The sequence below is a fragment of the Vidua macroura genome, chromosome 24, assembly GCF_024509145.1.
Source record: "Vidua macroura isolate BioBank_ID:100142 chromosome 24, ASM2450914v1, whole genome shotgun sequence".
In the NCBI taxonomy this organism is placed as follows: domain Eukaryota; kingdom Metazoa; phylum Chordata; class Aves; order Passeriformes; family Viduidae; genus Vidua; species Vidua macroura.
The window spans coordinates 2,885,669-2,909,955 of NC_071594.1; the positions used below are offsets into that span (position 1 = coordinate 2,885,669).

Consider the following 24,287-nt stretch of genomic DNA (forward strand, 5'->3'; position numbering starts at 1 on the left):
GTGGTGCTATATCCCATGTCCTGTTGGGAAGGAAAGTGAAGTGGTTTCACCTGAAGAATTTTACTGCCTGCATTAAAGGTGGGTTAAAGGTGGAGACCCCAGAGCAGCCTTCCAGGAGCTGAGGGGGCCTACAAGGGTGCCAGAGGGGGACTACTCAGAAATTGGAGTGACAGGACAGGGGGGATTGGGTTTGCACTGAAAGATGGGGAATTTTGGTTAGATATTAGAAAATAATCCTGCCCTGTGAGGGTGGGCAGGCCCTGGCACAGGGTGCCCAGAGCAGCTGTGGCTGCCCCCAGATCCCTGGCAGTGTCCAAGGCCAGGCTGGACAGGGTTTGGAGCAGCCTGGGATGTGGAAAGTGTCCCCCATGGTGGGGTGGAATGAGATGGGCTTGAAGGTCCCTTCCCAGCCAAACCATGCTGCAATAAATGCAAATATCTCAAATATCTCAGAGCTGGCTGACACCCAGCTCAGCCCACTCTGCTCAGTGCTGCTCCTGGGCTCCTGTGGCAGGGGGAACTGGTGTGGCCAGGGATGTGGTGTCCTCTGAGCCCAGCGCTGGCTCTGGGCTCCCCGAGTGTCACAGGGCTCAGGACCAGCACTGAGCATTCCTCACACTGAAGGGGCAGGTGCAGGATTCACACCTGAGTGAGGGGGAGCAGAATTTGGGGCCTGGCCACTGCTGCTGCCTCCCTCCTGTGTGGTCCCAGCCAAAGAAAGTCTTCTGAAATACCAAATAAGAAAAGAGATATGAAATACCTCTTTCAAATAATGAAACATAGCGGGTTTAGATTAGATTTTAGAGAAAAAATCCTTCCCTGTGAGGGTGCTGAGGCCCTGGCACAGGGTGCCCAGAGCAGCTGTGGCTGCTCCATCCCTGGCAGTACCCGAGGCCAGGTTGGACAGGGCTTGGAGCAGCCTGGGACAGTGGGAGATGTCCCTGCCAGGGGACGAGGTGGTCATCAAAGTCCCTTCCAATGCAAACCATCCTACAAGTACCTGACAATAAATCAGGGGAAAGGGGTGCCCAAAGCCCCCAAACACTCCCTCCCCCAGGGGAAGCAGCAGCCGGGAGGGCCCTCCTGGGGCTGCTCTTTAGGGGCATTTTAAAGGGGTTTTATTTTCCCCACAGCAAAACCAGACCCACCCCTTTGTGTCAGGACTCGATGCTACTTTTTTTTGAATGCGAGAGCCTCCCTCGGAGCAGGGGGGGTGGCCCGGCACCCCAGCTTTGACGTGCAGCCCTGGTGACTCAAGCCTGCGTCAGGGGCTGCGTGTCCCTTCGCGTTGATTTTTTTTTATTTTTTTTTTTTATTTTTTTTTTTAATTTGCTATCCCCTTTCTTTCTTTATTTCCCGGGAGCCGTGTGGAGTTACCTCCCTCCGGCGAAGGCGAGCGGGGCCGGGCGAGCCCAGCGCGCATCCACCGGGCGGCGGCGGGGCGGGGGGGGGACCCGGAGCGGAGCCACCGCTACCTCGGAGCTTCACCGCGGAGCCCTTCCTGGCCGCTGCTCGTCTTTCCCCGCCACTACTGCTCCCGTTCGCCCGGCTCCCTGCAGCCCCGGCAGCCTCGGACCGGCCCCGCCGCCGCCCGGACTCGCCCCTCGCATCGGAGCGGGGGGAATTTGGGTGATTTCTGCCGGGAATTTGCGCCGTTTCCTCCGGGACCGGGCCGGCTTCTCCTGGAATCGGGTCGGTTTCATCCTCCCAGGGAGCCGCAGCAGCGCCGAGGTGAGGATGCTCCCCCCATCCCCGCTCCGGGCTCTCGCTGCCGGAGTGTCCCCACCCCGCCGGTGGCTGCCGGCCCTGGGTGTCCCCTCCCCAGCGGGGTCTTTTGGGGGGGAAGATGCTCAGGGCCGGGGTGAGGTTAATGGAGGGGACAGCCCAGCCTGGAGGCATCAGGCGTGGCCCTCAGGGTGGTGGCATCCAGGGCTGGGGGGACATTTAGAGACAGCAGAGGGCTTGAGCCACTCCAGGGGCTGGGGGGTCACCGCCGGGGGTGGCACTGGGTTCCTGCCCAGCTCCTGCTGCTGGGGGGCTCATCCCGTTTGAGGATGGGTGGAAATGCAGCCTCCAGGTTGACCTTGACAATAACATTGGGAGAGGAGAAAGCATTGGGCTGCAATGAATATTTCAGTCCTGGTCCCTGGAGTGGTGGGGGGGGGGGTTTGCCCCTTCTTTTATTTTTGTGCTGCTCCTTGAGTGTGGATGGTTGGGTTTGAGGTAGAAAATGGGGCTTAAGGGTCCTGGTTTTGTGAAATTCCCAGGATTGGGTGTGGGGAGCCCTTGGCCCCTCTGTGCACGTTGGATACACCCAAAGGTGTGTTTTTTTGGGCTGGCCTCTTGGCCAGGTCCAAATTTCCATCACTCCAGGAATGTGGGGCTCAAACCAGCTGAGAAATCTGCTCCCAGCTCTTTGTAGAGGACCCAGAAGGTGAAATCCTGCTTCCTGGATCACGCCTTGTGTCTGAAGCACCTGAGGTTTGAATCCATCAGGAGCTGATGTAACTATTTCTGGTCTTGGTAGGAAAAAAACCTGGAGCAGCGCGGCAGCAGAGCTATTCTCAGCAGGGTGGAGAGTTCCTTGTGAATATTTCTCCAGAGGTGTCAGGACTAGGTCAAGGAACCTGGCTGGGGGTGTGACTGCTCCAAGGGAAATAAAATCTGGGTCTGAGCTGTCCACTGGGAGGGACTGGAGGTGGCTCTGCTAAAACCAGTAGGAATAAAAGGCTTCAGTTTAAATCTGGAATGACTCCACTGCTACTTCAGGCTTGCAGAGAGCAGGAATCTGGAGTTATACCAGAGCTGGAGTCATGAGGATCAGATTTACCCCAGATCAGATGCTGACCTGCACAGGTCCAGGCGAAATCATTGCAGCCCTGCTTTTACCCCATCCCGGGCTGGGTTTGGACTTGTTTGTTTACAAACGTAGCAGCAGCTTCATGAATTACAGCAGGGAAAAGCAGCGCTCACGGCGGGGTTTGGATGCCCCTGTTTGTTGCTTTTCAGGATAAATCTTGGCTGGTTTGGGGCTCAGTCAGTAACCTTTGGCTGGAGTGGGTGAATTACAATGGATCACTGAGGTCTAAGTGGAAAACGATCATCTGGTGAATCAAACCCAGCCCTGAAGGGATCATATGATGGTTGCCTTTGCTCTGGTGTCACGTTATTGCAGCTGTGTGTGTTTTCATGCTACCAAATGAGACATGCAAGGAGCCCCAAGCCCACGAATCCACGGGCTCACACGCTTCGTGACAAACCCGAGCGCCAGGGCTGCTCCTCCGCCCGTGCCCATCTTGTGACCCACCGGCAAAACCCTTCCGGAGGTTTCTTGGCCATACTGGGGACAAGAGTCCCTGTAACGTCACAGCCGTGTCCCTCTGAGGCGGGACAGGCCCCCGGCTGGGCCGGGCACAGCAGCCAGCCCGGGTGGAGCAGGGGCCGGTGCAGCTCCAGCCGCGCTTTGCTGGAGAGGAATTGGGGTTATTTATAACAGCTGGGCGCTGGAGGAGCCTCTGGGGTGGGTGTAAGACAGAAGCGGGGGCAGCTCTGATTCATCAGCGCTCCTGTGTCACGATGCTAAAGCGGGACGCGGCTTGCACGGGGAGGACGAGGAGCGGCTCCAGCCCCTCCGGGGGAAACGCCGGCTGCGAGTGGCCGAGCTGCCTTCAGCCCCAGCCAGCCTCGCTCCTGGGATGCTTCTCGCAGGTGTCCCCGTGCTCTGTCACCCTGTCACACTGACCCCATCTGCAGTTTGTGCCTCCCCAGGGCTGGGTGTGAGGAGGGGAGAGCCCTGGTGGCACTGAGTCACCCCGTGTCCTTTCGGCATGGGGTGAGAGCTGGGTGCTAATTAGCAGGGCTCATTTTAACGAGGGCACAATGGGAGCAGCCCTAATGAGCCCAGATGGTAAAATCCTTTCCCTGTGGAGCCAGAGGCCGAGCAGGGAGGAGCAAACCCAGCAGATTTAAGATGGAGGTGTCTTGGCCCAGCCTTGGCTGGTGGAAAAGGGAGGTTTGTGTGGTGGAGGCTGTGGGAAGGTCCTCGGAGCAGGGCAGGGGTGGTCAAAGCTGCAAAAACTCTGCCTTGGGCAAAAATCTCTTCTTGGGGCTTTGAAGAGAAGTTTGGATGCTGCTGGGAGGGTCCTGCCCTTGGTTTCCTGTGGCTTGGAAGAGCGGGATGCTTCCCAAAGGACCAGCTCTGCCAGGGCCATCCCCATCCCACCCCAGAGGCTCTCCTGACCTCAGGGAGCAGCAGGAGGGGGCCTGGAGCTGGTTCTCTCACGACTTGGGCTCAAAGTGGGATGTGCATCCAGGTCTCCTTCCCTTGGCTCTTGGCTGTGGAGCACAGAGGGATGACGGGAGGGATCTGTGGTCCTTCCCTCCTCCTCTGCTTCCCGGTGACCTTGGATCTGTCCCTTCTCCTCCCTGTTCCAGTCTCCCCACCTCACCGAGCAGCCTTGCCCTGGGTGCAGTATTTCCTCGGTTCTGTGTGTGTCAGGGAGGATGAGGAGCTGCAAATTGATGCTCAGATCTCCCAGCCCGAAGCTGAGAGTAGATTTCCACCTCCTGAAATCCCTCGGTTCCTCTGTCCCCACTCCTCCCTCCTTTCCCTGCTCTGTGACCTTGGTGGGGTGAGCTGGACCTTTCCAGGCCTGGGAGCTGGATGCTTCACCAGGAGCATCTCTCCCCTCTCCTTTAGGAGCTGTGGAGGATTTCTGTGGAAGCTGAAGGGGGAGAAATGGTAATGGTGGGGTAGGGAGGGACAGCAGAGAGTCCTCAGGGGGTGAAATGCTAATTTTTAATTCACCCAACCTCATCTTGTGGCTTTTCCTGCCTCAGTTTCTCCTTTCTGGACCCAAACGAGGGATAAACGTAGAATCTGAACACAGGAGAGGAGAGATTCCACTGTGTCCCATCATTTGGACCCAGAGCACGTTTGCTGCCGGTGGCTGCTCTCCTTGGGTTCTGCTGTAAATCCCCATCTCCTCCCTGCCTTGCCCTGTGCTCCCAGGCCCAGCTGAAAGCTTTGCTGACACGTCTCCAGCCTGCTTATTGCTCCCCAGCTGCCTTCCCAAGAAAGCAAGGATGGGCTCAGACAGGACACGTGGCTCGGAGCCTCCCTCCTCCCCTGCTCCCTTGTTGATGCTACTGGCAGGGCTGGGGGTGTGGGGGGTTTTCACTCATCCCAAATAGCAGCTTTTCCCCACGGCTGCTTTTGGGATCCATGGGAGCCTCTGAGCCGGGATTGAACCCCCTGGGTGTGACAAGGCAGGAGCTTCTCCATCCCTGCCCTTTCCCTGGTGGGTTAAATCCAGTTTGTCCCGTGGCAAACCAGTCCCACGTGCCTTGGGTCCTGCAGTGGTGGCTCCCGTGCCAGTCCAAAGGGCTGCGGTGCTTGGGGTCACCCTGTGCCACCTGGACAGGAGGACATGGATGGGGACTGCCACTTTGTGCCAGCAGGAGCCCTGGACTCAGCCCAGGGGTCTGGCCTGGGCACAGGGCTCAGGGAATGCTGGCTGCTGTCTGAGGAGTTAAATATGAAGGTTTCACTGGGACCAGGGAAGTGGGAATCCCATTCAAGGACACACCCAGGGACACGGAGCAGGACGAGGTGAGTTATCCCCAGTGCCTCCCCTTGTAATGCCTGCTCAGAGACACCAGCACTGACCACAGCACAAACTGGTCCTTCCCAGGGTCCTGCTGTGGGAAAAGCCATGTTCCCTCTCCAGCGGGGTGGCACCAGCGCTGGTTTTACCTGGGCAAAGCTGTGGGTGCAAAGGCAGCCCGGGTCTGGCAGCGTGAGTGAAGTTCTTGCAAGCCATGGGCTCTGGAAAACCCTAATCTGTCTTCTAAAGAGAGAGAGAAAAAAATGCACATTTAAGAAAATTAAGGTCATGGGGACTAAGTAAACAAGCTGAATCTCCATCTGTCGGTGACAAGGGTTTTCTATCTCGCTCCAGCCTGGAAAGCTCCTGGTTGTCAGCTGATCTGCCTTGTCTTTCTCACAGGGTGGTTGTTATTTTTGGCAGATGATTTTTTGATTAAATTCCCTTTTCTACCAAAGGAATGTGCAGAAATACCTTTCTCAGATGGATTTGGACTGTGCTTTTTCATTTGAGGGTACAGACCTTGGGGCTGATGCAAAAGGCTGGGAAATGAAAAGGAAGAGCCCTGCTGACCTCGCTTTCCCTGGCCCGTGCTCCTGTGCTGTGTGCGTTGGTGGCTTCGTGCAGGCTCTGGCTGGGCTCATCTCCCATTCCCAGCAGGGAAGGGGATGATGAAGGCTGGGTGTGCTCATGGAATTGGGAATGATCCTCTCTCCTTCAGGCCTGGATCTCTGCCAGGCAACACCACCATGCCCGGGCCGGAGCTGAGGCATGGGGAGGCAGCAGGAACTCCCCAAACCAGCCATGGGGACGCTGCCAGAGCCATCCCAGGATCAAGATCTGGATCTCTGCTATGGTTTTCCCCTCTAGTTTAGTTTGGGCACATCTCCCACGGGCAGGGATTCTTGTACCTGCCCTTCTCCTGCCAATGTTTAGAGAGCCCACCCCCATTCCATGAAAGCAGCCAAGCAGCCCTGCTGCTTCCCCAAATCCTTTGGGAATGTTGCTGTCAGGAGTGTCCTCCAAGGCTCTGAGAGCTTCTGGGGCTTTGTAGGTGCTGGAAGGACCCTGCTCCTCCAGGATCTGTGTCCTGGTGCCTCTCAGCTCCTCAGAACAACTCGGGGGGGACCTAAACCGAGGAGAGGAATGGGCTGAGATCCACAGGGATGCTGTGGGGTCTGTGCTCAGCACCACCTGCCCTGGAGCTGGGCACCTCCAAGGGTTTGGGGTGTCCCAGGAAAGCTGTTTGGGTGCCCCCACCATGGGCCACTGTACTCTGGGGGCTTGGCCAGTACATCCTGGATCTTCTTGGCTCTCTCCCTAACCCTAAGAGATACTTTAGAGATCCTAAAGAGATACTTTAGAGAATCCTAAGAGATACTTTAGCCCCAAGCCCGAGTCCTCCTGGTGCTCTGGAGGAGCTGCCGAGCAGACAGGGAGCAGCAAACAACCCGTGGGTGATTTAGCCAGGTCTGCACAAATCCACACAGAGCCCGAGCCAAGCCTGATGGAAATCCTGCACTTTCCTGGCTGCTGGATGGGCCCTTGCCGTGCTCTGTGCCCATCCCCGTCCCGGCTGAGGACGCTGCAGCCCCGGGCAGCCACGTGCCGGTAATTGCCACGATTGAGCGAGGGCTGGTGTGAATGAGCCCTCGTTAGGAAATTAAACATCGCTGGCCTAGGCTTGAAAAAATAACTCAAGCGGCTTCTCCGGAGGAGCCGGATCCAGGAAAGATGTGGAGCCGAGGTGGTTGCCTGGCAACGGATGCAACCGACAGTTGAAAATAGATTTTTTTTTTTCCCGTATAGGAACAGGGCCTGGCAAAGGGGGAACTTCCGTCAGGGGTGAGAAAACACCAAGGTGAGGGTGGGTGAGGGGGAGGTTTCCTGCTCCCGGTGTTTTGCTCCTGGGCTGGGATGGGGATGGGCTTTGCTGCCTGGGCTGAACCCACTGCCCTGAAAAGGGATGGGATTGTGGGCTGAGCTGGATCAAAAATGTCCAAAAGGAAAGAAGAGCTGGGAATGGCTCTGGAAAAGCCCCCAGGGTGGGAGGAGGTGGCGCTGCTGCCCAGCTGGGGTGGGTCAGGTCTCTGAGCACAGCACCTCTGCTCTGCCATGGCCCAGCCACCAGCCGGGTGTCCCCTGGGAGCAGAGATGGGGAGGACACGAAAGAAGGAAGCGTAGCTCTTCAGGAGAGGCACTTTTCCAAGCTGAGGGATTTGGTGTGGGAGTTCTGTGGTTTTTTTCCCCAGCTGATGTAGCACCATGGTCCAATCTAGGGTGGCAGTTGCCCATCTGACCCCAGTTCTCCCAGTATGGAGAGGAAGGACATGGTGCTTTCCCAGTTTGGGGATCCCCAACCCAGTGGAGCAGATTTCCACAATGTCCCCAAGATTTTTGAGGCAGGGGAGAAATCTGCAGGGCTGGGCTGGGTTCTGAGCACCTCCCGAGGTGCTTCTGTGCAGGATCGCTCCTCCTGAGCCACGCTGAAGGCTGGAAAGTGAAGGGGCCAGGGCTGATGGCTTTGCCTTGGCTGCTGCTGTTTTTGCAGCCGTTATCTGTTGTAAAGCTGCCTGGGGAGATTTACATCAGGCTCCAAGGCTTTTAAGTCGCTCCTGATAACTTCCTGGGATGCAGAGATAGCCTGGGCATTTGTCACTGTCCCCTGAGTGCTTCCAAGCTGTCGTGGAGTGAAGCCTGGGCTCTGCTGATGGTCAGGAGGGGAAGGAGCAGCACAGGCAGGGCAGAGGCTGGATTTGGTCTCAGGCCTTGTGAGGTTCAGCTGCTGGGCCGGAGGTGTTAGAGGGGAGAAGAGGTGTCACAGTGATGTGACCTGTCATCACCTGCCACTGTCCCCTGGAGCCCAGGGAAATTCCTCTCTCTGGGACACAGGAGGCTCTTCTCCATGAACGAGAGCAGCTGTGGCTGCCCCTGGGTCCCTGGAAGTGTCCAAGGCCAGGCTGGACAGGGCTTGGAGCAGCCTGGTCTATGGAAGACATCCCTGCCGATGGCAGGGGTGGGGTTAGATGAGCTTTAAGGTCCTTTCCCACCCAAACCATCCTGGCACTCCATAATTCTCAACCAGAACGTTGCTCCTGGTCCGTCGTTCCTGGAGCAGGAGACCCTCCAGGTTCAGATGCAGGTCCCAAGGCACAGGGGGATGGACACCCCTCTCTCCTGGTGCTGCCGGTCCCACCAGGTCACCTGGGGATCAGACAAACCCAACCGACCCCAGCTGACCCCTTCCCCCCCCAGGTCCTGCTGATGAAGAGGAGGTGAGGCCCGAGCTGCAGCTCACCCTCTGCGCTGTTCCCCGTGGGACGTTCCTCCTCTTCCCTCACCCCGTCGCGCCCCGGGGCCGTCCCGATGCCGAAGAACAGCAAGGTGACGCAGCGGGAGCACAGCAGCGAGCATGTCACCGAGTCGGTGGCCGACCTGCTGGCCCACCAGGAGCCCGTGGACTACAAACGCAGCGTCCTTAACGTGACGGAGGAGGCGTGGGACAAGCAGAAGGAGGGAGATGAGGAGCTGGATGCGGAGAACCGGCCGGCGTGGAACAGCAAGCTGCAGTACATCCTGGCGCAGATCGGCTACTCCGTGGGGCTGGGCAACGTCTGGCGCTTCCCCTACCTCTGCCAGAAGAATGGAGGAGGTGAGACATGGGGCAGGGATGGGATCAGCCCTTGGAGAAGGGGGTGCGACCCAATCCTGCCTCACTGCCTGTTGGGGTGTGGATCCCAGGAGAGGACAGGGGTGATTTGGGCTCTAAAATGGGTGATTTGGGCTCTAAAGTGTGTTGTTTGGGCTCTGAAGGGGGAAAGGGCTGCTAGAAATTGTGCTGAGATGTGGAAATCTCCAGGATGGCTTCTTCCTAAAGACTGTCCACCTGCTTGCTCCAAAGTCACGGTGAATCCCAGGTTGGGAGCTAGGATTTCTGGCTTCTCCCCCTGATTTCTGCTGGGAATATTGCAAGTAACGCCAGCCCCAACACCCCTAGAGCCATAGGCTTTGTGGTTCTCTGATCCCTAACCCTAGTGGCAGCCTGGGGCTGTGGCTGAGGTCCCCAGTGCCATGAATGACCCAGGTTAGCAATGATGTGTGCACAGCAATGTTGGTACAGTGCTGTGCTCCCCTTGGCGTGCTTTCTCCAGCCCCAGCACTCTAGAGCTGTAGGCTGTGTGGTTCTCTGACCTCTAACCCTAACCCCAGTGCCTAATTTGGAAATTAGGGCTAAAAAGGGAAGAGAGAGCCCCTCCATTCCCCTGGGTTCTTGAAGCCACATTTTGTGGTTCCATCCCATTCCCATTCTCTCATCCCACTCCAGGCCTCCTCCTTGGGCTTCCAAGAGCAGCCCAGAGGGGTCAGGTCTTTCCCAGCTGTGCTGAGCCCCACCACCCTTCATGACACTGATGAGAGAGTGGGTTCCTCATTATTAATCCAGACCAGTCCCTTCCCACCCACGTTGGAGGGAGCCAGGACAGTGCCCCCATCCCCTGAGCTCTCCGTGTTCCCCCTGTTCCATCCTTTGCCGTGGCCCCAGCCCTGCAGCTGCTGAACCTGCGGCGCTCTCAATAATTAAAACATCTCCGATGTCATCGTCAGGATGAGTCATTCTGTCAACCAGACCTGTGCTGTCAGCACTCCCCTCCCGGGGCTGCTCACGCCCCATTCCCTTCCCTCCTGTCCGGGATGGAGCTGGCTGTGCCTGGCTCCTGCATCCCAGCACCTCCCGGTGCCCTGCTTTGGCTCCAGCTCAGCTCTGGCAGAGCGCAGCTCTTCACGGTGTGTTTGTCCCAAATTCAGGGCTGGGAGAGGTCAGTACAGCCCTGCTTGGCTTCATTACACAGCTGGCCTCTGATTGCCAAGGAAGTTTTCCCCATTAAATGAGCTTTAGAACCAGATTTCCCCATTAAATGAGATTTTTAAACCAGATTTAGAACCAGAGGTTGGAGAACCAGAATCCTTCTCTACAAGGATTAACCCAGCTGTGCTTCAGTTTCCCCATGCCACAGCAATGCTTAATTAACCATAATTAGTGCAATCAATGAAAAATCCTCAGCTTAGGCTGAGCTCTCTGCTGCCCTGGGTATTTGGGGGGCTTTGGCCTCAGCTGAGCAGGTGCTGGGTGGCAGGAGGTGCAACTGGTACTGCCAGGCTGGGATTCCTCCTGGTGTATTCCTCAAATCCGGGGCTGAACTCGCTGTCTGTGTGTGGGGGGCATTAAAGAAGTGGTTTTGGACACAAGACCAGATGGGATGTGGAATGGGGATGGGAACTGAGGCAGCACAGCCCTGACACTGCTGCAGCAGAGGAGATGAACAATGGGTTTGACCCACCCTGTGCTGGGATCCAGGGGCACTGAGCCAGGCAGGGACTGGGACAAGCAGCTGCTTTTAGGAGCTCCTTGCTGTGATAGAACATCTTTCTGCAGCAGGACTGAAAATAAAAGGCTTTACAAGCTGCCCCAACCATTGCCACTATTCCATGGATGGGGAAACTGAGGCACAGAGCTGGGAACTGGCTTGAGCAGCAGATTGCTGGGCTTTGCTGCATTTTTCTTTTACCCAAGTGGCATCATCTGCCTGTCCATGGGGCAGACACCGATTCTCTGCCTTTTCCTCCTGCCATGTGCAACCCTCCTGGCTGGGATTCGCACCAGGCCGTGAGGCTGCTGCCAGCAGTGGGTGCAGGAGCTTGGGAGGGATGGACAGACCTTTCCTGGGTGCTCTGAGCAGCTCCAGGATGCCATGGCGGCGGCTGCTTTCTCTCCTGTTCCCTGAGCAGGTGTCTGCGGGGGAGAATGGCTGCAGGCTGGTAGCAGGATGGGCTGGAGCCAAATTCCCAGGACTCGGAGTGCCGGGAGCCAGCAGGGGCTGGCAGCTCTGCCCTGGTGTGCACAGGCGTGAGCTGCTGCTCACCTTTCCAGGCATTACAGCAAGAAATCTCCAATACTGGACAAATTTGCATCTGAATCTGTCTCATGTCCACCTATCTGTAGGTTGAGACACCCAGGAGAGTGCTGCAGACATGGGATGCTCGTGATCCTTCCTGCATTTTCCTGAGCTCCAGCTCTGCTCTCTGCCTCTCCTTTTACCCTCCCAATCACCCTGGGCTGCTGCACCTCAATTTCTCTCCCTACCCCCATTTTTAACACACCATCCCCACCCATGCTGGGGCTGATGTGCTTTGCAGAGTCCCTGCTTGGAGCAGCAACCCCTGCCCCAGGTCCTGCCTTGGCCCAGGTGTGACGGCTGTCACTGGGCTGTCAATCCAGGCGGGAATTTCAGTTGTCTTTGGTCCGTCTGCTACCCAGCAGGAGCCAGGCCCATTCTCCTGAGCCCATTCCTCAGCTCCTGGCAGGAGCTGGAGCCATTCCTCAGCCGGGCGCTGCAGCGTGAGTCATCGCATCCTTTACGGTCATCGGTTCTGCCTCGGGAGCCGCCGACTCCTCTCCAGCCCCTACAATCACACAGACATTAACCGAGTTTTAATCCAAGTTTTTTCCACTCCTCGGGCCGTGCAGGGTGGCACGTGGCCTGGTGATGCTGCTGCTGGGAATGTGGGATGTCCAGGGGGATGTGCTGGGACAGGGGGCTTGGCTGTGCCTGCGGGAACAGGGTGGCTCAGGAATGTGGCCGTGTCCCCAGGGGTCAGCTTATGGAGGTGGCTCCTTACACATGGAGATCTGTCTGCAAGGATTCAGGGAATCCTTGGGGTCTATCCCACATGATCCATAATGGTAGGGAATGCTTCCACACATGTTTGCTCCTCTCCACAGCTTCTCCTCTGGCCAAGCTCTGATCTGCATTCCTGGATCACAAAATCATGGAAACCTTTAGGTTGGAAAAGCCCTCTAAGGTCATTGAGTCCAAACATCAACCCAGCACGGGGCCACCCCTAGCCCATGTCCCCAGGAGGAACACCTACACGGTTTTTAAACCTTTGCAGGGATAGGGATTCCCTTGTTGCCCTGGACAGCCTGTGCCAGTGCCTGACTGTCCTTCCCATGAAGAAATTTGTCCTAATATCCAATCTAAGCCCTCCTGGTACAACTTGAGGCTGTTTGCAAATGAACTGATGGACCAGGCAGAGCCTGTCCCAGCTCTGCCCTGCTTGTCCGCCCATGTCCATCTGTCCTTGGCTGCACTGGAGCAGGGAGATCTAGAATGACCTTTCTCTCCCCTTCCAGGTGCCTACCTGGTCCCTTACCTGGTCCTGCTCATCATCATCGGGCTGCCCCTGTTCTTCCTGGAGCTGGCAGTGGGGCAGCGGATCCGCCGGGGCAGCATCGGCGTCTGGAATTACATCTGTCCCCGCCTGGGAGGCATCGGCTACGCCAGCTGCCTGGTGAGCGCGCCCCGGGGAGCCTCCCGCCCCAGCCCGGGGTGTGCGGGGTGAGGCAAACCCCGCGGAGCCCCAGGGGGAGGTTCGAGAGGTCAAGAGGTGTTTTTGCAGCTGGTTTGGGAATGCACCCACCCCCTGATCCCAGCAGCCCCGGAGGGACTGGGGACATTTCACTGCCCTGTGGTTTGATGCCATGTCCTCCTCCTTCCTCCCCCCAGGTCTGTTTTTTTGTTGGTCTCTATTACAACGTCATCATCGGCTGGAGCATCTTTTACTTCTTCAAGTCCTTCCAGTACCCCCTGCCCTGGAGCGAGTGCCCCATCGTGAAGAACGGCTCGGTGGCCGGTGAGGCACGGGAAGCTCGGCTGGGAGGGAGCAGTTCCCAGGGAAGGGGGGCTGTGGGACCCTGTGGGACACATCAGCACCCCAGCAGGAGGTGGGGCCTCGGGAGGCAGAGGTTCCTCTCTGGCCCAGCTGCCCCGACCATATGGAGAGCTTCCCCTTGGCTTGGATGGGTGTCTCCAGTGCTCTCTCTCCCCACTGGTGGGATTTGATGCCAGTTTGGGAATCCTGAGTCCCCACTGATGGGATTTTCAGGCTGCCTCAGTGCTTGAGGCCAGGATCTGACCCAGGACTGTGGAGGGAGGCAGTGAGAGTCAGGCAGGGGCTGCTCCACTGCCTGACTGAGACACAGATGGAGCTAATGGTGTTTTATAACATCTGAGCACCAGCCTGGGACTCTCTGACAAGTTTTATAGCAAATGAAAATGTCTCTCCCCGTATTTAACATCTCATTTTCACCTGGTAGTAGTTTTACATCCTGTCTGTTCTTTTCCCTGCTAGGAATGAGCCCCATTAATTTCTGCCCCTCAGTTTCCAGAGGTGTCTCCCTTCCCTGGCTGTCTCCAGTGGGTCTTTGACATTTGATCAACCCAGGAGACAGTGGATGACTCTCCCCCTCATGCTCTCCTGCCTCTGTTCTGCAGTTGTGGAGACCGAATGCGAGAGGAGCTCAGCCACCACCTACTTCTGGTACCGGGAGACCCTGGACATCTCCAACTCCATCTCTGAGAGCGGGGGCCTTAACTGGAAGATGACCCTGTGTCTGCTGGTGGCCTGGAGCCTTGTTGGCTTGGCCATGATCAAAGGCATCCAGTCCTCAGGGAAGGTGTGTTTTGGTGGCCACCTGAGCCTGGCTGGGCTCTGTCCTGGAAGCAGGAACCTGCCTGGACACACTGTCCTGCCCTGCTCTGGGGCACCAGAGGAATGCTGTGTCCCCTGGGATGCTCACACCCACTCCACAGCTGGGGTCACCTCTGCAGAGATCCAGAATAAGATCAAAAGAGGGTGTAGGGATGAGGTTTAGTTCAACTGACACGTGCAGCCAGGCCTCAGCCACACCAGCACAGAGAATCCCCCTGAGCTCCAGCACTGCACAGAATCAATTAGGTTGGAAAAGGCCTTTGAGGTCATCAAGTCCAACCTGGGACCCAGCCACCACCCTGACAGCCAGAGCACGGCACTGAGCACCACATCCAGCCTTTTATTAAACACCTCCTGGGGTGGTGACTCCACCAGCTCCCTGGGCAGCCCCTTCTGATGCCCACTCGCTCATTCTGTGATGAAGATCTTCTTCCTAATGTCCAGCCTAAAGCTCCCTTTGTGCAGCTCAAGGCTGTTTCCTCTTGTCTTGTCCTGGGAGCAGAGCCCGACCCCAGCTGGCTGCACCCTCCAGTCAGGGAGTTGTAGAGAGTGATGAGGTCACCCCTGAGCCTCCTCTTCTCCAGGCTGAGCTCCCTCAGCCACTCCTCACAGGACTTGTGTTCCAGACCCTTCCCCAGCCTTGCTGCCCTTCTCTGGACACATCCCAGCACCTCAACTTCTTTCCTAAACTGGGAACCCAGGGCTGGACACAGCACTCGAGGTGTGGCCACACCAGTGCCCAGCACAGGGGAAGAATCACTGCCCTGCTCCTGCTGGCCACACCATTCCTGATCCAGGCCAGGAGCCATTGGCCTTCTTGGCCACCTGGGCACTCTGCTGGCTCATGTCCAGCCTGCTGTCCATCAGTGCCCCCAGCTCTCTTTCTGCCTGGGCACTGTCCAGCCACCTGTACCATCCTGCCCCGAGGGGTCCCACAGTTCATCCCTGGGGAGCCAACCCCATCCTGGGGGGGGAAATTCTCTCTTCTCCCCCCTGTGAGCTGCCCATAGGTTGGATGGGAGGGTGGCTGGGCCCAGGGGCAGGAATTGAGGCTGTGCTGTGTTCATCCCTCTTGTCCAGGTGATGTACTTCAGCTCCCTCTTCCCATACCTGGTGCTCGTTTGCTTCTTGGTGCGGGGGCTGCTGCTGCGCGGGGCAGTGGATGGGATCATGCACATGTTCACGCCCAAGGTGAGAGTTCCAAGCCCAGCAGACTCCAAGCAGGTTCCCCTCCTGGCTGGCCATGCCCTGTTTTCCCTTATTCTCTTATTATTCCCCTTATTTTCCTCCCCACTCTGAAAATCAAAGTACTAGCCCCAGACTTGGGGATCCTGACAGATCATCAGGATGTGGAGTGGCTCCCAAAATTCAGGGTGTGGCCAGGACAGCCATGAGCCTCACAAACTCACCATCCTCAGCTACCCAGATGCCGGGGTGGGGGCACAGAGGTGCCCAAGGGAATATATAAATACAAAGATTTAATGGAGAGATGCTGGCTGGCAGAAAAAAACCTCTGCTGGTGGTATGCACTTATTAATTAACCAGCTAATTAATTAATTAAGCAGAGATGTAGATGAATCAGCTCAGCCGGCGAGGCTGTTAGAAGACATTAATTATGGTCCCTTGATGAATGATGCTGGGAGGTCTCCTGGCTGCAGCTCTGGCTCCCAGGAGAGGGGGAATGTGGCTGGGGAGTGTTTTAACTCCTGGTCCCCCCCCAGCCAGGATGTTTGATTTCAGTGCTCCAGGTGCCCTGGAAGCAGGAGATGGCCAGGGGAGGATGGAGACCCATCCCTGTGCAGGTGGTGGTGCCCTGGGCTGGGGGGACACGGACTGGGGAGCTGTACAGAGAGAGATGGAAGCCCCAGTTAGGCCCCTGGGGCAGGTGGAGCAGACAGAGGTCAGGTCAAACCTTGTCCTGACCTCTCCATGCCTCAGTTTCCCCCTCTGCATCAATGAGAAGGATGTGTGAGTGCTGTGTAAAGCCAGACCTGACCAGGCAGATCATGGAATCATGGAATGGTTTGGGTTGGAAGGGGCCTTAGAGATCATTTCCTGCCACCGCCCCACCAAAGCAGCCCACAGCTGCTCCAAAACCACCTCAGCCCTTTGAATGTCACTCTGGGATGGGCTGTGGGGGCACCAGGGCCACCTAACTTCTTCTTCTGTCTTCCCTCCAAGCTGGACAAGATGCTGGACCCCCAGGTGTGGCGCGAAGCAGCCACACAGGTTTTCTTCGCCTTGGGCCTGGGTTTTGGGGGGGTCATTGCCTTCTCCAGCTACAACAAGCAGGACAACAACTGCCACTTCGATGCCACCCTTGTCTCCTTCATCAACTTCTTCACGTCTGTGCTGGCCACCCTGGTTGTGTTTGCTGTGCTGGGCTTCAAGGCCAATATCATGAACGAGAAATGCGTGGTGGAGTAAGATTTGCTTTTTCTCTGTTTGGGGTGGGCAGGTCTTTGCTGCTGCCAGTTGTGGTGGGTCTGGAGGCAGAAAAGTGCTCTGGAGCTGGATGATCCTGGGGTTTGGTGGGCCCAAGTTCCTGATGGTCAGGACCTGGATTTCCAGGGATGCACCAGTGTAGCTGAGGGAGTTGAGCATTCAGCTCCTCCAGCCTAAAACCCAACCCCAAGACGGGCTCTTGATCTGCAGCTTGGGTGTGAACCCAACGTGTCTCAGGTGCCCTGCATCACCTGAGAGCTTCTGCTCTCCCTTAGGAACGCTGAGAAGATCTTGGGCTACCTGAACACCAATGTGCTGAGCCATGACCTCATCCCACCCCACGTGAACTTCTCCCACCTCACTGCCAAGGACTACAACGAGATGTACAGGGTGATCATGACGGTGAAGGAGGGGCACTTCAAGGAGCTGGGCCTGGATGCCTGCCTGTTGGAGGATGAACTCAACAAGGTACCCGGTGGCACTCCTGGTAGGACCAGCAGGTCACCCGCCCCATTGCCTCTCCCTGTGTCAATCCTGGGCACACGGATGTGGAAAAACAACTTTTAGAGACCTCCAGGGATGGAGAATCCAAGTCCCTGTGGTTTTGCCCAGCACAGAGGGGTCCTCCAGGGGTGGGAGAAGCTCTGTCCAGCACAGGTTGAGCAGGGTCATCACCAGCTCATCTCCAGTACCAGACTGGGATTTTCTTTCCTTGAGGAGGGTTTGGTGAGGGAGACCTGAGACATCAGGGTCTCGAAGTCTGTGTCCCTGACAAGTTTCTTCTCATCTTTTGGTCCTCTCCCCACCTCAACAGTCGGTGCAAGGGACTGGCCTGGCCTTCATTGCCTTCACAGAAGCCATGACCCACTTCCCGGCCTCGCCCTTCTGGTCCGTCATGTTCTTCTTGATGCTGATCAACCTGGGCCTGGGGAGCATGATCGGGACCATGTCAGGCATCACCACACCCATCATCGACACCTTCAAGGTGCGGAAGGAAGTGTTCACAGGTGAGGTCTCTTCTCCTGCAGCCTCCTTGGGAAGGGGTGGGAGGTCCCCATTGCCTTGAGGAGTCACTCCTGAAGAGTGTGGACATGGTGGGAGGTGAACTGGGCCATGCCCATGCAGGGAATGGACTTTTGGAGGTCTTGGTGTCCCTCAGGAGGCTCTGCTGACCATGCCCATGCAGGGAATGGACCTTCTGGAGGTCTTGGTGTCCCTCAGGAGGCTCTGCTGACCAGACCCGTTTGCTCCCCACAGTCGGTTGCTGCATCTTCGCCTTCGTAGTGGGGCTGATCTTTGTGCAGCGTTCTGGAAACTACTTTGTCACCATGTTTGACGATTACTCAGCCACGCTGCCGCTCACCGTCGTGGTCATCCTGGAGAACATCGCTGTGGCCTGGATTTATGGCACCAAGAAGTAAGGAAATTCTACAGCAAAAGGAATAACTTTGGTGTAACTCCTGACTAAAAAGCCTCCTTCCACCTCTTTTCCATATGGCTTTTTCTCCAGGAGCAAATGCTCCAAGGGCAGTTATAGAGGCAGGAATTCGCTTCACTTTGATCCTCCTGCTGCAGCCCCTTCTCGTGGGTATCTCCTGTTGGTTGTGATGTTCTGTTACTTGTGATGACCCTTTTTTCTGAGGTTTCCAGGTCCTTCTGCAAGGGAGGGCTGTTCCCCACAGTGCTCCTTGTTCAGAAGTTGTCCAGAGCAAAGGCAGCTCTGGATAACACTCAGATGGTCTCGTCCTGAGGAGTTTTCCACAAGTTCTTCAGGCTTGAGGGACGCTGAGATGGTCAGCTGGGTTCTTCTTCAGGCTCTCCCTTGAGCATCAACGGGGCTTCTGGGAGGTTGTTTCTCACTCAGAGGTGGGGAATGTCACGATTCCATGTCTTTCCTCGGCAGGTTCATGCAGGAGCTGACGGAAATGCTGGGTTTCCGGCCCTACCAGTTCTACTACTACGCCTGGAAGTACGTGTCTCCCATCTGCATGGCCGTGCTCATGACCGCCAGCATCATCCAGCTGGGAGTCAGTCCCCCGGGATACAGCGCATGGATCAGAGAGGAGGTGAGCACAGCTCCCTCCCCTTCCCCACCCATGCCCCAGCACAGCAGGGGCAGCTCAGAGCTGCAGACCACTCTGCTCATCCCAGCTCTGCTCATTCCTCCGTCCTCTCTTGCTGGGTGACATTCCCACCCTGCTCATCCCCTGGGAGCAGTTTGTTCATGCTGCCCAGGTGTCTCCAGCCAGCTCTGCCCGTGGGCTGGAGTTTGATTTTGGTTGGCTCCCGCAGCTCCAAGCTGTGCCCAGCATCCTGTGTGAGGATCCTTTCCCTCGACCTGAGCACACTTTATGTGGTGCCGCTGGGTCTGGCAGGAGGCAGCAGGAGCTGTCTGGTGTTTCGGAGATGTTGTACCTGGTGGGCATCACCACTGCAGCAGCCCCGAGATATTGCAAATGCAGGTGAACCCGGTGGGAGGAAATGCTGATATCTGACTCCAGCTCAGAAGGCTGAATGATTTCTTTATTATAACTATACTATAATACATTAATATGCTATTTAAAGGAGATACTAAAACTACAAACCTACTTTTCTAACTACCATATCTAACCCACTCACCACTCGTGACCCTCTCTGAGAGTCCAGCCACAGGTGGGTTGGGTTGGATTGGATTGGATTGGATTGGATTGGATTGGATTGGATTGGCCACCAGGCTCAAACAATCCTCACCAGAATCCAACCAAGCAACCACCCCAGGTAAACAATTCTCCAAACACATTCCACATGGGAAAACAAGGAGCAGAAATAGGAATTATTTTCTTTTTATTCTCTCTATGCTCCTCTATGAAAAAATCCTGAGAGAGAGAAGAATGTGCCTGCCACACCGAGACGTTAATATCTGTCTCTTCCAGGCTGCCGAAAAGTTCCTGTTCTACCCAACCTGGGCCATGGCGATCCTCATCTCCCTGATCATCCTGGCATCCCTTCCTCTGCCTCTGGTCTTCATCCTCCGGCAGTTCCACCTGGTGTCGGATGGCTCCAACGCCCTCTCTGTCACCTACAAGAAGGGTCGGATGATGAAGGACATCTCCAACTTGGAAGACAACGACGAGACCCGCTTCATCCTGAGCAAAGTGCCCAGCGAGACCCCATCCCCCATGCCCACGCACCGCTCCTACCTGGGCCCCGGGAGCAACTCCCCCATGGAAATGAGCAGTGCTCCCAACGGACGATACGGGAGCGGGTACCTCCTGGCCAGCACCCCCGAGTCTGAACTGTGATGGTTGCCTGCCGACCACCCCCACCGGGAGAGGAGGGCACTGGGGAGTGGATCCTGGCTGTCCAGGCAACAGGAAAATTAATTACTAAGGGTGAAGAAGAATTAATTACTAAGATGAAGAAGAAACCCCTCTTAAAATCATAAGCAAAGCAGCCATTTCTAAGATGACATCGGGAAGAAGGGATTGCAGGAGGGGCAGGACTCCTCTGACAACCCTCGGTGGAAAGGCAGGACCCCTGGACTCACCTCCGGGGAAGGGAAAAGGAGTAAGGGACGCTGCAATACCTTTCCAAGAGTTGTTCTCATGCAGCTCAAATCTGAAGCAAAGAATCTCTCTTTTCTAAGCAGCTGATGGTTGGAACAAGGACCTGGCAGCAGGTGGGAAGCCAATCGTGCTTCCTCCTGTCACCCAGTGCTCTTCCCTGCCTGTCTGTTGTCCTTTAGCCGGGAGGAGTCATGGCCTTATTCCAACGAGCACAATTAATCATCGATGTTCATAGCACAAAAAGGTGCTGTTGTTGTCACCATCGTTGTTGTTGTTGTATCTCCTGTAGGGTTTTATAGCTGTGGACACACCCAAATAACCCCCCAAATTCTGACCAGGGTTGGCAGGGAGCAGCACGGGGCCAGCTGTGATGTTGGGGTGTGAGACAGGGCATCCCTGGAATCTTTGTTGCCACCAGCACAGGGACACTGGCTGGGAATTCTTTGGAGGCACGAAGATGTCACAGCCACGGGATGGAGTAGCTGGGATGCTCCATGGGTTGGTGGTGATGGTGCTGAGTGGCAGGAGGACCCCTGAAGTGACCGTGGTTTGCGTGTGTGAGCCTGTGTGGGGTCTGGATGGGGTTGGTGTGATGGGGGTCAGGAGTGCTCTCCTGGAATTACTCCTGAGGTGGGGGATGCTCTGCCGAACCAAAATCCCTGGCGTGGTGATCATCTCCTCTCACTCCTCTCTTTAGATGTCCCAGAGGGACAAGCAGAGGAGCTGTGGGACATCCAGTCCTACCACACTCCTGGTTTAGCTCTCAGGAAACCACCCCCTGACTTCCCTCCCTTGCCCCCTGCCGAGGTGAGCTGGGCAGTGGCTCTCTCTGGATGTGCCTCCTCATTTCTCCTCGTGTCCCCTCCGAGGCAGGGGTTTGGCATTGCCTCCTGTCACACCCCACGGGAGCTCAGCAGCCTTTGGGTGGGGGTGACCAGCTCTTGGGGACCGCAGGCATCTGAGGGGCAGCGGCCCCTGGGAGCCAGTGCCAGGTGCCAGGTCCCCACTAGCTCTTGATCTGGGGAGCCCTTGTGAGAGTCCAGGGGCCTCTATCGTTCCCATCCATGTTTTTGGGAGATCTGACTGATGTTGTTTCTCCCCAGGCTGTTTGGAAAGGGTGGGATCTTCTAGCTCTGGGTCTCTCCCGCTGGGTGTGAGGGTAATTTCCCTGAATCCTACCTGTAACCAAGCACTTCTGCCAAGGCTGTCAGGATAACCTGGCATCATCCCCCTTTTCCTTGGGGACGTGGAAGCAGCACACTCCCCTCTGTTGCCTCCAAAGGCTGGGAGAGCGCCTCACCCTGGGTCCTGCTGGGCTTAGGTTGTGCATGAAGATCTTTCAGGCCGCTCTGAAGGCCACGTTTGTGGGTGCTGGTTCATGGGCCCTTCTCTCCTCTGCTTTCCTGTCAATTGCTTTTCTTTCACCTTGGTTCTCCTTTTGGCTGGAGGTGAAGGCAGGAAGCAGCTGGTCCATTCACCACACCCCTGACTTTCAGCAGCCCTGGGGCCAGCAGCTTCCCACAGTGACATCTCTTGTGGGTGTGACCCTTTATTCACAGTCCTCTCCATGGACTTGGCTGGTGACCTGGAGACTCTTCCTGGACAATTAGCTCAAGCCCTTCGTTAAACTGTTTTTCTGGGGGGGAAGATGGAGGAGTGGAACGAACCAAAGCAGCTCAGTGATGGTTCCAAGATCTGTGAGTCAGGATCAGGCATGCTTCTCCAGAAGTTCCCCCTTCCTCATCCCCTCCCATGTCTTTCTCCTTCCTCTGCCCATGCAAGAGGGACACAGAAATGTCCCCATGGCATCATCTCTGGAAGGGAGAAGCCCAAATCCAGTGGCATTTCCCCATCACTGAGGCAACATGTTCCCTCCCATTTCTTATGGGGTCTATCCTCACCTGACCAGCAGAACAGAGGATGAGTCAAATCCTTGCCCAGCATCACCTCCCCGATGCCCCCGAGCCTGGGGGCCGGATTCCCACCGTAGCTCCCATGGAGTTAATGGAGCAGGACACCTCCCGTAGCCAAAACGCTCAGCCCCACGTGCTCCCAAGGCATGATGCTCCTTGAACCCCGGGGGGAAGGATCTGGCCCTCCCTCTCTCCCACCCCTGTTCCCAAACCAGCCAGGGAGGAGCTCGCTTTCCTCTCTTCTTGCAGCATCAACAAGAGGCAAAGTCAATAGGAAGGTAACAAAGCTATATTATATATATATATAAAATATATACAGAGAGAGGAGATGGAATAATAACCTAGAGATTCTCTATTTCTATTGTATATTTATTCTGTAAATGTCACTGTAAATGCTGTTAAATGACAAATCGTATCCCAAAGTGGCCCATGACCTATTTTCATTCCCAGTGCTGTACAGATCAATTCTCATTCTATAGCGGGGCATATTTTTACCTTTTTATTTCTTGTGTGTGGCGGGTGCACGTCCCCTTCTCCCCCCAGCCCCAGGGTGTCCAGCTGCCCTGGGGGTCCAGCAGAGAGGAGGAGGAAGAGGGACGACACCTTTACTTTTATCTGTGGAAATACTTGTGTTTTGTCGTGGCATTTGCTCGGTGTTAGACACGGGGTTTTGGGGGGGAGTGTGTGTGTGTTAGGTTTTAGGAGATCCGTGTTGTCGCCGTGGGAGCGTGCGCGTGTTCGTCCGTAGCTGCCGTGCGTGGGGTGTGCGCGTGTCCGTGTGCGTGGGTGGCTTTAGGATTCACTTCTGGCTGTACTCGCTCACTTTTGGAGCCTGCGTGGGGGTTTCTCCCGCTCGCCGGGGCAGGTTCTCCCTCCACACATCTTCTCGGGGTCCCAGGCTGCGGATCGGGCCGGCCCCCAGTGGTTTTTAGCCCTAGAAATCACTTCTTTTCCTCTTTTTCTGCACAGAGGCACAGGGAATAGCTGCTAGTTGTGAGCACAGGCACTTTTCAGTTTTCCTTCAGGCAGTGGGACAAAGAGGGGGAACCACTGCCGATATCCCTGGCCCCCCACATCAGCTCCTTGGTGGGTTCCCAGCCCAGATCCTGCTGCTCAGAGCAGTGTGGTGTCCCTGGCTGAGGGATGAGGAGGTGCTGGGTAGGTCAGGAGGGGTCCAAGCCCTGTTCCCTCTCTGGGGGGAGGGTGTTCAGTGGGTCTGGAGAGGGCACAAAGGAGGTTGCTGGAGGGGTGCACCCTGTGGTGTGGAGCTGCAGGTCCAGCCTGTAGGGCTGGAGTTGGGATGCTCTGTTCCCCAGCACTGGCCTCTGCTGCAGGGACCTTGACCCCGGTGCAAGGCAGAGGACATGGCTGGAGCTGGGTCCCCAGGGTGTCCCATGGCTCCTTCCCCTCAATCCCTCCAAAACAGCCCCATCCTCACCTCTCAGCTCCTGCCCAAACCCTGACAGGTCACATTCAGCCCCAGCACCTCCCAGAAGCAGCTCCCACTGCCTTCTAATGGCCCCCACCCTTCCCGAGCGTGGGTCTCGCTGACAGGAGCGGGGCCGGGTGGCCTTGGTGGCCGGGAGGGACATGGCACAGCCACGGGAGCACGCAGGATGCGGCTGCTTCCCCTGGGACAAGCACAACACTGGCGAAACCCTCCTGTACAGGTAAAGCACAGACCTCGTAGTGGCGCGTCCCGTGTCCCCCCGTAGCCGCAGTAGTTCCCACGTGTGCCGGGCGGGGCCGGGCTGCGGCGCCCGGGCTCCTCGGCCATCGAGAGAAACCCTGTAAGAGCTGTATCGGAGTCTGATTAAAAGTCTCTTCTTACCAAATCTCTCCTCACCGAGTCTCTTCTGTGCCTCTGTTTCCTTTCTCGGGTGGGTTTTTGGGTCTCTTGGAGGTTTAGGGTGGCAGAGACATAAAGCAAAGGGCCCACGGGTGTCGAGGTCTGTCCTTCCCTGTCTGTCCTATTGTCCTTCCGTCCTTCTCCCCTCATCCTTTCCTCCAGCCAGCATCAGCCCCTGCAAGGGCCTTGCTCAGAGCGAGCTGTCTGTGGGTGCTTCAGGAGCGTTCTTCAGGAGGTTCTTTTCCTCCTGGGCCAGTTTGAGCAGTGCACCTTGGCTTTCCAGGCACAGGGACTGGTACGCTGCAGCGTCTGCTCCTCTGCACAATGCCCTGCTGGTGGCTTATCCTGAGTGCTGGGAGTCTGGAGAAGGACCTGGGCTTTC

The 24,287-nt window shown here is 56.6% G+C and overlaps 2 protein-coding genes across 8 annotated transcripts in view; one reads left to right on the plus strand and one right to left on the minus strand.

Moving 5' to 3' along the window:
• Positions 1-24,287, minus strand: part of LOC128818586 (potassium voltage-gated channel subfamily A member 2) — a 191,853-nt gene that overhangs the window by 11,783 nt on the left and 155,783 nt on the right. The gene's annotated exons all lie outside the window — the stretch shown is intronic.
• Positions 1,377-23,901, plus strand: SLC6A17 (solute carrier family 6 member 17). Of its 2 annotated transcripts, none has more exons than XM_053998025.1 (12): positions 1,377-1,731; positions 8,862-9,258; positions 12,796-12,953; positions 13,169-13,295; positions 13,937-14,118; positions 15,234-15,344; positions 16,335-16,576; positions 16,874-17,066; positions 17,413-17,605; positions 17,856-18,015; positions 18,502-18,664; positions 19,511-23,901. In XM_053998025.1, the coding sequence occupies exons 2-12, from the start codon at positions 8,973-8,975 to the stop codon at positions 19,877-19,879; spliced, it is 2,184 nt and encodes a 727-aa protein (XP_053854000.1). In that variant the 5' UTR covers positions 1,377-1,731; positions 8,862-8,972; the 3' UTR covers positions 19,880-23,901. The 2 variants fall into 2 exon arrangements, with proteins under 2 accessions (XP_053854000.1, XP_053854001.1); XM_053998026.1 differs by lacking the exon at positions 1,377-1,731 and adding an exon at positions 7,434-7,467.

Excerpts from the sequence above, each read along its gene's own strand:
- SLC6A17 (XM_053998025.1), top strand. The coding sequence starts at position 8,973 with ATGCCGAAGAACAGCAAGGTGACGCAGCGGGAGCACAGCAGCGAGCAT. Across the intron at positions 9,259-12,795 it reads CTGCCAGAAGAATGGAGGAG|GTGCCTACCTGGTCCCTTAC; the intron begins GTGAGACATGGG and ends CTCCCCTTCCAG. Across the intron at positions 12,954-13,168 it reads TCGGCTACGCCAGCTGCCTG|GTCTGTTTTTTTGTTGGTCT; the intron begins GTGAGCGCGCCC and ends TCCTCCCCCCAG.